General features: G+C 60.4%; 2 protein-coding genes across 2 annotated transcripts; one reads left to right on the forward strand and one right to left on the reverse strand.

Annotated features, from left to right (window-relative positions):
- Positions 1 to 1308: 1308 nt before the first annotated feature.
- Positions 1309 to 3939, forward strand: PLICBS_010462 (uncharacterized protein; the record flags this gene model as incomplete). Its single annotated transcript, XM_018326420.2, has 1 exon — positions 1309 to 3939. One exon carries the CDS (start codon positions 1309 to 1311, stop codon positions 3937 to 3939), a length of 2631 nt encoding a protein of 876 aa, XP_018174739.2.
- A 2239-nt stretch (positions 3940 to 6178) lies between these two features.
- Positions 6179 to 8742, reverse strand: PLICBS_010463 (uncharacterized protein; the record flags this gene model as incomplete). Its single annotated transcript, XM_018326418.1, has 3 exons — positions 6179 to 8157; positions 8338 to 8524; positions 8698 to 8742. The coding sequence occupies 3 exons, from the start codon at positions 8740 to 8742 to the stop codon at positions 6179 to 6181; spliced, it is 2211 nt and encodes a 736-aa protein (XP_018174737.1).
- Positions 8743 to 12418: the final 3676 nt, after the last annotated feature.

A 12418-nucleotide genomic window follows, 5' to 3' on the forward strand; every position in this document is an offset into this window, starting at 1 on the left:
GCTGTCGGCGCGGCCTTGTCGTTCGCGTCGGCTGGCACAGGGCAGGCCGTCGCACGTTGATTTGCCTGCCACTCACGCTGTCCCACCGGTGTTTCTCTGCCCCTTAATGACACCCGAGGATACGAAGCAATTGCAACGCACCTGCTTCCGCGTATCCCCCTCAATGTCGCCGTGTTCATGTAGCTGGGGTTCCAGCCGTGGAGCACCACCGCATCTAGCCGACGTCAGACTTGCATGGTCGGACAAATTTGCATACGCTCGTGGGGTGCTACAAGCTGTGCTGCCTTCGATCGCCCCTCAAAACTGCATGAAAAAGGCTCCGGTCGGGGCAGTTGCGCCTCTGCCCCTCGCCCCTGTCAAATTCTCAATGCAGCTTGAAGCACTTCGTATTCTCCCCTTATCCACCGACAACAAGTTCCTCAGGTGGCAGAATTCCCGAGCCGCCCAACGAGAAAGAGGGGAGGTTCATGCTGAAGAAAGGTCACATGTTCCGATTGGGTGTCCAAGTTGAAGATGAAGACCAATACGCAACCTCGACTCGCACCTGCTCGCCTATGGCGAGAGCTGTCCGCGACAGATTCACCCTTCCAGGCACGCACGACAGCTGTTTTCGCCATGTGCAACAACAAACCGCCCAGCTGTCATGGCCCCCAGGCGGCACTCGATATCTGCCGATGCGACCAACAACAGGCCTTGCAACCGACGGAACTACTTCGTACACAGCCTAGGTGCGCGGTTACACAGACAACAAAGCTGCGCCCTTATGCGGTCATTCCCGCTCGCTAGTCTCGCTCGATCCAGAACTCCTTACCCCGCCATTCCTTCGTCACACAGGTCAAGGATGCAACCTCGCGCCTTGTGCATAACCCGTCCCGGTCATGCTCTCGTATACGAAACGATGACAAGTGGTGCATCGGCTCCGCAAACGGGCCGCTCGCCATGCTGACAATGCGATGGACCGAGCCCGGCAGTGGGCTAGTATGCCCTCGACTCCTCGGCCCAATCTCATGGCGAAGGGATCGACACTGCCGTCCTCAACCCCTCCTGCTAGGCTCATCCCCAGGTTTGCGGAGAAGCATCCCCCGTCCCCGCGCCTCGCGTTTACGGGACAAGTCGAGCCGAACGCCCTGGATCAATCTACTGCTTGTAAGTGGTGACGTCGCGTACGGACCGAAGACGCGACAACTGCGGTTTTGACTATATATTGGAGTTGACTGGCATATGTAGAAGCCAATGTGGAGCCATCACGAGCGGCAGAGAGAAGCATAAGATATAGTCAGCCCTCTACGGAGGGTACAAGCCTGTACAATGGCCGTCTCCATCTCGCAGCTCGCGTTCGAGCACCACCGCGTCGCCCTCGGCATTGCGGAGACGCAGCCTCGCATCTCGTGGCGCTTCGGCGGCCACGCGCAAAACTGGGAGCAGTCGTCGTACGACATACAGGTCGTCCGCGGCGGCAAGTCACCGCAGCATCACGATGCGACGTCCTCCTACTCAAAGGTATCGTCCGAGTCTCGGTACGTCCCTTGGCCCGGCGCGCCACTCAAGAGTGCCGAGCGCGCAAAAGTTCGTGCCAGAGCACACGGTAAGCGCGGGCAGTCGTCGACGCCGTGGTCCGACTGGGTTGCCGTCGAGACCGGCCTCCTGACTGCAGAGGACTGGGCTGGCGCGGTGCCCATTGCGGCGGATCGCGAGACGGAAGTCAGTGGGCCGAAGCGTCCCCTTTACTTCCGCAAGGGCTTTCTCACCGGCAAGGATGTCGAGTCTGCGCGACTGTATATCACGGCCCTGGGGCTTTATGAAGCCGAGATCAATGGCAAGCGGGTTGGTGATGCCGTCCTCGCGCCGGGATGGCAGTCGTTCAACTACCGCCACGTCTATGACACCTACGACGTCACGGACCTCATTAAAGCTGGCGACAATGCGATTGGCGTTGCCGTCGGAGAGGGATGGTTCGCCGGGAGGCTCGCGTTTTCCGACCACCGCAACTTTTGGGGAGACACGCTTGGCGTCCAGTCTCTCTTGACAGTCACTTACAAGAACGGCACAACCAAGAAAGTACCCACCGACGAGTCCTGGAAAGCCAGCACCGGCCCCATCACCTCTTCAGAGATATACGACGGAGAGTCTTACGATTCGAGACTCGAGGCCGACCTCAAGGGATGGTCTTTGGGCTCGTTCGACGACAAGGACTGGCTTGCAGTCAAGAAGCTGTCTCCGCTCAAGGGCAAGCTCGTTCCTGCAGATGGGCCTCCCGTGCGGAGGCTGGAGGAACGCAAGCCGGAGCGCATCTTCAAGTCAGCGTCTGGCAAGACGCTCATCGATCTCGGACAAAACATGGTCGGATGGCTGCGCCTGAACAACGTCAAGGGACCCAGCGGCACCAACATCACTCTCCACCACGCCGAGGTTATCGACAACGGTGAACTAGCCCTCCGGCCCCTACGCAGCGCCAAAGCAACAGACACCCTCATCCTACACGGCAACGGCTCGCAGACGTGGGAGCCGCACTTTACGTTCCACGGCTTCCGGTTCGCGCAGATTGACGGCTGGCCCGAGGACACGCCCCTGACGGCCGACTCGGTGACGGGCATCGTCGTACACAGCGACCTCGAGCAGACGGGATGGTTCCAGTGCTCGCACGCGCTGCTGAACCAGTTCCACTCCAACGTGCGGTGGTCGATGAAGGGCAACTTCCTGAGCATCTCGACCGACTGCCCGCAGCGCGACGAGCGGCTCGGCTGGACGGGCGACGCGCACGCCTTCGGCCCGACGGCCAACTTCCTCTACGACACGGCGGGCTTCTGGCGCGGGTGGCACCGCGACATGTACTCGGAGATGCAGCGCAACGACTCGATGCGCGTGCCCTTCTTCGTGCCCACGGTGCCGCCGGACAGCAACGACTCCCCCGCCGCCGTCTGGGGCGACGTCTCGGTCGCCGGGCCGTGGGACCTGTTCCGCGCGTACGGCGACGTCGGCATGCTCAAGGAGCAGTACCCGCAGTCCCGGGGCTGGATCGACAAGGGCATCCCGCGGCAGGCCGACGGGCTGTGGGATCGTAGCGGGCCGCAGTTTGGCGACTGGCTCGACCCCAAGGCGCCGCCGGAGGACGCGGGCGCGGCCACGACGGCAAAGTACCTCGTCGCGGACGCGTACCTGGTGCGCATGACTGAGGTTCTCGCCGATATGGCGCGCGCGGTGGGCGACGCCGCGAGCGCGGACAAGTACACGGCGCAGCACGACGACCTGCGGGCCAAGTTCCAGGGGGCGTGGATGACGGGCACCGACGGGCAGATGGCGAACCGCACGCAGACGGCGTACGCGCTGGCCCTCGACTTCGGCCTGTACACCAACACGACGCAGCGCGCCGCGGCCGTGGAGACACTCAGGGACATCGTGGCCAAGAACGAGTACCTCGTGGGAACAGGCTTCGCGGGCACGCCTGCGCTAGGTCCCGCGCTGCGCGACGCCGCCAACGCAACCGCCGACTTCTACAAGATGCTTCTGCAGACGCGCGTGCCGTCGTGGCTATACCAGGTGGTGCAGAACGGGACCACGACGTGGGAGCGCTGGGACAGCCTGCTGCCCGACGGCCACGTCAACCCGGGCTCCATGACGAGCTTCAACCACTACGCCTTCGGCGCCGTGGCCGACTGGGTGCACGCCACGGTAGGGGGCCTGGCGCCCGCGGAGCCGGGCTGGAGGGTCGCGGCCGTCGAGCCCGTCCCCGGCGGAGGCATCACCAGCGCCGACACGCGCTTCGTGAGCGGCTACGGCGAGCTGCGCGTCAAGTGGAACATGGCCGCCGGCGGACGCTTCGAAATGCAGGTCTGGGTGCCGCCGAACGCGCGCGCGAGGGTGAGGCTGCCCCGGAGCGGCAAGGTCAAGGAAGTTGGGTCTGGCTTCTACGAGTTCCACGAGGACGGACTGACTGGTTGACTGGCTGACTGACGGGGGTGCCAACCATTGATGATGACACGACGACGAGCTGGCTTGGCCGGGCTTCGCTGATGTGTCTGACTGACCGATCAGAGGGAGTTGAGTTGAGTTGAGCATGTTAGGCATGTACTCGTGAACAAGAAGGCACACGCCCCCCCTCCCTGCTTTCTTCCCGATGGCTTGCTGCAAGCGTACCTGATGCAAAGAAAAGTGTTCCTTGTCATGATTCAGTTGAAGGGTCTCACCTGGCACGAGCTGTTGGGGGAGTGAATCAGAATCAGCGCACGTTAACGCCGACGACTTTCTCTTTCTCTCCATGTCAACACGGCTGGGGCGGCCAGGCGCTTCATGTTCATTCACCGCCCATTGTAAAACGGTAGGATCCTCGTATTCCTCAACGTAGTGTCAACTGCTGCTGCTCCCTTAACGTTGGGATGTTTCCAAGTTTTCCTTCTTTTGTCCAGGTCGCCTTGTCGACTTGCCGCGCCGCCGGCCCAGGCATCCGATAAGAGCCCGCCCCCCTTCTGAGTGTGCCGTGCTGTGCTGTGCTGTACACAACGCAGGACTGTGCTGCGCGGATGGGCTTACCGTGTATGTCGTAGAGTACATGTACATGCACCGACAGATGTCGCCGTCGTCACGGGGTTCTGCGACAAAGTCTCTCAGCTCCAGCGCTGAAATCATGTATCTAGATGGTTGTGTTCTGCCCGCCGGGCGGTTCCACGTACCCTGCCCCTGCCTCTCTACCTGTAATGGTGGATATCGAAGCGTGGCGGCTCAGATGGCCGCGTTCAGATTGATGCTGTTTCACAAGAAATACATGAATGAGCTTGGCATTGTTATCGAAGATTCGCACTGCGAAGGCCCTAGATGACATCTGCGACACGATGCAGTGTAGTTCCGTGATACCGTCTGATCATGGCCGCAATGGTGTGGCAGGTCCTTCCCCATCTTGCCATGAAAAAACTGTAGCATCACCACGTCAATCACAATGTCCCGTCATTACGAAGCAACTTGTCATCATGAATCGGAATTAGTAATTACGGATTTGGCTTCTATGTTCAATATCAAGTCCTGCGCCCAGTCGTCTCGTCTCGCCCTTGATGTCCCACGCCCGTCCTCCACGGTGAGTCCTTTGGCCATCCCATCCTTGGCCAGTGGCAAGCAGAATAGTAGCTCGTGCGAATGGCAGCTCTCCGTGGTGATATCTAGTAAATTCCGCCCAAACACACACACAAAAGGGTATAAGATGCCTATGTAAACAGAGAGGGCCCCTACTCCCCATCGCCCTGTCCGGTCCATCCCTGGTGAAGCCCCCCGACCGCGTACAAGTAGGAAATGTGCGACAGGATACCGAGCTGGCCAAGTCGCCAAAAAAAAAAAAAAAGCATTCAACTATGATCCTTCGTCTATAGTTTGCCCGACGCAAAAGGGTTTCGAGAGACGGAAATGACATGAGGTCATGGAAAACAGCAACTCCGGCGCCGGAAAGGAGAGTCGTATAATATGAGAGCCATGCTAAGGGGCCGTTCGCTGCGGTGTAATGGCCGAGCATACCAACCCGTCCGCTTTACAAGTAAAGCTAGCGTTCGTTGCCACAGGATGTCGCAGACATGCCCGTTCCCATGAAGCCATGCGATGATGCTGTTGGCCCTTTGGCCCCTTGCCGCCCAAGCGACACTGAGTTGCGCTATACGCTAGCGCACCGAGCCCTCCTCATGGATGGTCGTGCGAAAGTCGGTGACATCGCATCCGTTATAACGAGGCTGAGCGATGGAGAGATATTGCCACAGAGCAGAGTTCGACGCGTGTCATGGTGGCATGGGGTATCATCGACAGAGCTTGCCAAGACCGAAGACCTGCCATCCAGTCATGGACCGACCACCATCGGGCCATGCCTAGCGGCAGTCTCAGCGACGCCATGCAGGGTGCGGCACCATGCTGCGGTTACGTGACGCCGGCACATCCCAGTCAGGACTCGGGATGGAGGCCAACCGCCTCATGGAGGGCGGGCTGCCGCCCCCATTGGCCTGCGCCACAACACCTGACTCTGCCGCGACACACCTCCGCCATGTTCACGAGGCATGATATCTCGTCTCTCAGACTGCTTAAACTTGGATTGCCCGAAAGTCAAAGCACCCACTGCATGAATACGAGACAGAAAGCCGGGATAGAGGTCCGGCGTCCTTGCAGCAAGACGCCCACCTGCTTGTGGCGCCGACCCTCTTGATGGCCGTGTTCATGCGCGTGGTGCGCCATCCCCGTACCCGGCCGTGTTGTAAACCGAGTGGCTAGGCTGAGGGTGGTGTGCGGCTAAGCTGGAGTAGCTGTCTGTGTAGCTGGCCGAGGGCGTGTCCCATCGCGGAGGGGTGGCTGTGGACGGGTGGTGACTGATGGGCGTGTGCAAGCCCGTTGAGCTGTACCCTCCCGTGGACACTGTCCGCGTGTCGTACGTCGTCACCGCGGGGAGTGGAGTGGTATTGATGCGCATAGGTGGCGGTTGATGCTGCTGCGGGCTTGCATGTCGGATGTTGGGGCTCAGCGTGCGAGCCGCAGCGGCCGGATACGCCGGGGCCGTCGTGTATGGCGTCCACGATGCCTGCGAGCCGGAGAGAGACCGCGGCGACGGGATCGAGTCGTGGTGGCTACCGTGGACAGAGTACTGGCTCTGGGGGTCGCCGTGCTGCGAGGGAAGGCTCTGTTGCGATGACATGCCTTGCCCCGGCGGAGTCGGTAGTGTGGCATAAGGTGCGCTGGCCGGGATCATCGTGGCCGGAGGCAGGGTGCTGCTAGGGCTGGCGCTGTATTTGCCAATGATCTTCTTGAGCGCGGGCTCGAGGATCTTCCAAGGAAACACCTTGACGTCCTTCTCGATGTTGCGGGGCTTGGGGTTCGGAAAGCCCATGATGATCTTGAAGAACTCTTCGCTCTCCGGTTTCGCCTTCGAGACCGTGAGGGGATGGAACCCTTCCAGGTTTCGACGGATGCGGTTCTTCTCCTCGACGCTGAATCGGTTCGGGGCCGCAACGAGTTGTTCCAAGAGGTGAATGGTGTCAACTGATGTGACGTAGCACTCGCCCTTCTCCGTCCACCAGATGCACGAGATGCAGATGCTGTTTGGGGGCCGCTCGTTGACGGGGACAGCCCGAAAGCTGGCCGAGAGGGTCGAGCCGGTCTGACTCTTGCGGAACATGACGATGCGCCTTCTGTTGTCCCACTCCTCTTGTGTCCAGTTCTCGGCCATCGTATCGAGCTTGCCATTAATCTTGAGGACGGCCTTGCTCGAGTAGAGAGAAATGGGATGGTACGGCCCGTTCCCGCCAGCCCCGTTGGCGATGGTGCTGGTGCGGATCAGCTGTGGGGTCCCGCTGCTTGTCGTCGACGGCATCGGCAGTGGCGTCAAGCTTGGTCGCCCTGTCCCCAGCCCAGCATGATCCAGCATGTGCGACCTCCCCGTGCTACCCAGAGTCCCGCCGAAGCCGCTCCATCCCGGCGCCGACCGTCGATGGTAGTGAGGATCTGTGAAGCTGGTGGTCCTGTACGTAGAGATCATGTCGCCGTTGCCCTGCGAGAAGTCGTTCGCATATTGACCTTGCTGTGGCGGGTAGTCATAACTATTTGTAGCCGCATCTGTCGAAAGGTGAGTTTCGACAGTTTTGGGTGATGCACTCGGCTGATCAGATTGGGGTCCAGGTGCCGTGGAGTCATGCTTGGGGATTTTGGCTGTCCGCGTGATGTCGTCCCCAGACCCTTCGAGATACTGAAACGACCCGGCCACTGTCCGCGAGATCTCTTCGCCCGACGGGCCCTCAGTCACCAGTGACAGTGGCACGTTATTGCCGGAACAGCCCGTGACCACCATTTGTGGCGCATCAGCGCTGCACGAGTATACAAAGCCTGTGCTGTCCTGAGAGTCCCTCGCCAAATCCTGGACGGGACATTTTTCAGACCCGAAGTAAAGACAAAAGTACGGCATCGGAGACATGGCGAACATGTCGTACTGCGAGGAGATTTTCAAGAAGACCTTGGTGCCGAACATGCCTGTTGTCGGCTGACAAGACAGGACCGTCGGGCCTGTCGGGATGTACTGTGCCACCGCGCCATTCGAGGCAAAAGACTGCTGGTTGAGTTGAGCAAATTTGTCTGTCTGCTGCGCAGAAAAGGACTGCGTCGGGTATTGCTCATATGATGCATCCTGGTAGCGACTGGCATCGTAGCCTGCGAGATCAAACGGCGGATCCTGATTAGCATATTGATTTTCGCTCCACCTGGCGGGTCTAGGATGCCACGATCCTGGTGCATCCAAGCGCCTCTGACAAGCAGGTCCATGAAAACATTCAAAAGGCGCTGTCGAGAGGTCTTTGGGGCACCTTGATCCGCGTCCGCGAGGGTACTAACCGTGCATCGACGGCAACTGCGCTTTGCTGTAGGTTGCCATTTCCAAGACTGAGGCGTGAGAGTCCCTGCGTGATTCCGTCCCACAGGCTGCTCGTGCAGCTTCTTCGTACTTGAGAGTAAGCGTGTCGGGCGACTCGAGCCTTTCGTCCACGCCAACGATTATCGGCTTCTCGGAGTGAATGTCTGGCTATGCCTTGTCAGTCCGGATGCGTCCAGTTGGTGATCTCCCCGACGCGTTTAGTGCGCAGGAGACAGCGAGCGGTCAACACCGAAGCGAAGCATAGACAGCACAGATGTGGCTCCTCGCCTTTTCCTTCGCGCGTAGTCATCTAGGGCAAAATCCAGGGCGAGTCGACTCACCTCGAAAAGCTTGTACGATGGAGACTGGAACTTGGCAGCAGACATGAAGCTGTCACGAGATGGTTGAAGACAGTCCACAGGACGCAAGTTTGGGAAGGGAAAGAGGTGAAGAATGCCAACCACTTGTCTTGGCTGAGGGAGGTGGTCGCAGCGGTAGTTAAACCAGGTCTCGTCGAGGTCTTATTCAGCGAGAACCACTGTGGAGGTGAGAGTGCTCCCTTCGGTCGGAAGCACTAGATCCTCTCGGAGATTTGATATGCTGCAACGATGGCAGAGACTAAGGTGAAGGTGAGATGCTTTTGTTATGCTGCGGAGACCCGTCAGTAACGCCCCCAAGGTGTTGCTTCTTTCCCCTCAAGGCAGGGGAGGGGGGCTTGGGTGAGACAGCTGATGGGCCTTGGGGTGATCTTACTGGCGCGGCGAGAGATCCTTGGAGTGGCGGAGAATGACCCCGATCTTCGGCAGAGACAGTTACATTCCCAAAGAGAGCAGAATGCTTTGCCCTTGTCGTGCAGCCTCTCTCGAACGTGCGAGGCAGCAAGCTAAGAAGGCTTGAAGGACACGGAAGAGGACCGATAAAAGTGCCGCCTTATTGGGCCGGGCGGCAGCGATGAACAAGCATGAATTCCTGAAGCAACGGTGTGCAGAGCTCAGCCCGCGGAGGAACGCGCTGTCGTTTGCCTCTTTTTGGGCGTGGGCGTGTAGGTTGCTTGGGGGCGTCTTTCACTGGTCGCGGTCAGCATTCTCTTCCATCCCGCGTGGCAAGCCCGGAGTCTCAAGAGTTGCCTCCTCGCTCGAACTCGAGCTACCCAAGAGCGTGGGGCATCGCAAGAAGCCCTCGGGAAGATCGAAATTAGAGTACAGTGACTAGGCAGACTTACATGGCAAGCTTGGCCTGCAGTGATCGGTCCAAAAACGGTGAGAAACGGACGTCGTCCCTTGAGCGGTGGAGATGCGATGTGCCGTTCTGCAGGTACCTGAGCCGTTCGCAGGGAGGGAAATGACAGTCGACACACGCTGCGCGAGGCGTTTGTTGGAAGAGCAGAGCCAGGCCGTTGTAGAGGTTGGTCTGGAAGACGGCCGATAGAAGGTGGCGGGATAGCGCGGAGGCTGCCACACGATCAGGTCAAGGGCGAGCTGTCTTGATTCAGACGTTGGTGAGATTGGGAAAAGCTCACGTCTCGGTTCTCTTTGGGGAGGGGTGTGTGTCAGATGCGCGAGAGGGATGAGAAACAGGACGGGTGCATTTCTTTTGGGGACTGGCACGGCTCATGCAAGTGTCTTCTTGCCCTGCGTCTAGCTCTAGACTTGCGGAGCCAACACGTACGAGCTTGTCCAAAGAGGACGAGGTTGCACGGAGCAAAAGTGGTCCAGGCCAGGGAGAACGTACGCGGGGAAAGGGGTTTTGACCAAGAAGGAGATGTGCAGAGCAGTTGAAGTGGAAGATACAGCCCGGGCAGAAGGGGGAAAGAGGTGCGGTCATGATATCTTGAAAAGCATCCTCCCTACCCGCAGAGCACGTCACCGGAAGATCAAGCAAGGCCGGGGGGAGGTAAGATGCACGGGCTGCGGCAGATGAACATTGCTTTTCAGACAAGTACCCAGTCCGTGGTAGGGCCCAGTCGCCAAGCCAGACCGACCAGGACCCTGGAACCCCCACTGGATGCAAAGGCGCATCGGCAGCATCCCAGCGGCTCGAGAAGCTTTCCTGGGGCATGGGCAAAGGTCGTGGCGGCGGCTCGGCCGCGGGGGTCGTGGACGGCGACCAAACGCTAAAGTGGCGGCGAACGGGCATCTGGAGAGACCAGGGGGCAGTGGGTGCGGACGGAGAGGGCACCGCCGTCCAGGCCGTTGACCTGCGAGATTCTCAAATGTCTTGGAGGACACTTGCAAGGGTAAGGAGTGACAAGCGCTCGCTCGCTGGGTGGGGAGGACGGGGGATGATGGGGGGCGTGTGAGGACGTGCGGCCGGCAGACGGGCCTGGCGTGCGTGTGGAGAGGAAACAGTGGCTGCCGGCCGCTCTGTACCAGACGTCGCATCTGCGATACGGAAAGAGGACGCCTGAAGCGGACGAGATGGGTGTCAAGCCGCCGATGTGGTTGTGTCCAGCGCCCGACGCTCCCGATCCTCTGTGCAGGTTCGCCGATGGCGACGGACAATCTCAGACACGAGGCGCCTGGCCGTGTTGTCGATGCTTGCCTGCTTGTCTATGCGTCGACGACTGACCCAACACGGGGCAGAGGCGAACGAAACGAGAGTGATGTGCGCGACCGACTGGACACTGATGACGCCGGAGAAAAGAATACGTACAGACTGATCAAGCACGGCGGCCAGCGAATGCACGCCGCGCTGAGGCTGGGAGATTCCCAATCAACGCGAGCCTCCGGCGTTCGTCCGTCAAGCACAAGCACAGCACAACAGGCCGCGATCCTGAGGCCGGTAGCCCAACCCCATGGGGTGTACGCCTGCGGCAGTCAGTCAGTTGCGTGAAGTCCACCTCATGATTGGGCCCCCGGGGTGCAGCGCCGTGGCGGGGCTGGCAATCCACCGAAAGGTGCGGGTGCCGGGGGCCAGGGTTATGCGGTGGAGCTTGATCCCATCCCAACCCATCCCAACCCTTCCCATCCCCGTCCCATCGTCGCCTGCCCCCCAGTGGACGGGGGTGTCATGGGCCTCTTTGGGCAGTCAGCGGGGAGGGAGGTCAGAACCCGGCTGTTGGCGGCGGGGCCACCGGCAGTGGACCGTGCCACAGCTGTTGCCAGAGCGTGAGAGGAAGCCATCTCATGCACCGTATCCCCCATCAGGAGATCAGCCAAGCCTGACCAGACGGCAGCGGCAGCTCCACTGACCGCTCAGCATGGAAACCGCCTCAAACCTCCCGCAAGAGCTTCAGGTGTCCTCCTCGACGGTCGTCGGTCGGAGCCCCAGCTGTCGCCGCCGCTCCTCGTGCCCCTGCTGGCCGCTGTCCCAGAGCTAAGGCTTGGGCCATTGGTGGGTTCAGGGCCGAGGAGCGGTGCCAGCCCGCCAGGGCATCCGTCCATCCGTCCGTCCCGCTCCGTCCACCGTCATCTTTGGCCTGCCAATGCCACCGCGCCACAACGGAAAGGGCCCTTGCCACTGGCGCAGCAAACCAGGAGCGCCACGGCTGTCATCTCCGCCGAACCGGCGAGAACGGACTTGTGTGCAAGGAGACGCAGGCCAAGACGTACGTGATCTGCCGTTGGCAGTTTCCGATCCAAGAACTCAAGTCCTGGGGACGAGGGTCCTCTGGTCAGCGCCCGGAGTCCCAACGGGTTCGGCAGGCAGGGTGCTGCTGCACAAGCAGCGGCCGTAGATCTGGTCGGATCAGCAGACCAATGCAGGCGCCAAAAAGCTCCGTCGGCCGCCGTTTCGTCCGCTGGCTGCCCTCCCAAGCTCATTCCAGTCAGCCAGACTGTTGCTTTTTTCTTCCCCAAGCATGCCCGCCGGCACCTTTGCCCCCTCCTGTCCCATCGGTCGGCCGCCACCTACTAACGCGGCATGTGACGAGCTCAGGGTGGTGACGGATTGAAAAGGCGCCGGCGATGTGCTCCCGGACGCGAAGCTCGTGACCCCGTACCGGAATGTCTTCATGACAGCCAGGAAAGCTGGTGACACCACTTGGCCATCGGTTCGCAGCCCATCCGGGCCGCCGGTACTCCCGCCGCAACTCGTTGAGCTGGCCGTACCCTTGTCTCAAAC

The sequence above is a fragment of the Purpureocillium lilacinum genome, assembly GCF_023168085.1.
Source record: "Purpureocillium lilacinum CBS 284.36 DNA, scaffold_8, whole genome shotgun sequence".
NCBI classification, from domain to species: domain Eukaryota; kingdom Fungi; phylum Ascomycota; class Sordariomycetes; order Hypocreales; family Ophiocordycipitaceae; genus Purpureocillium; species Purpureocillium lilacinum.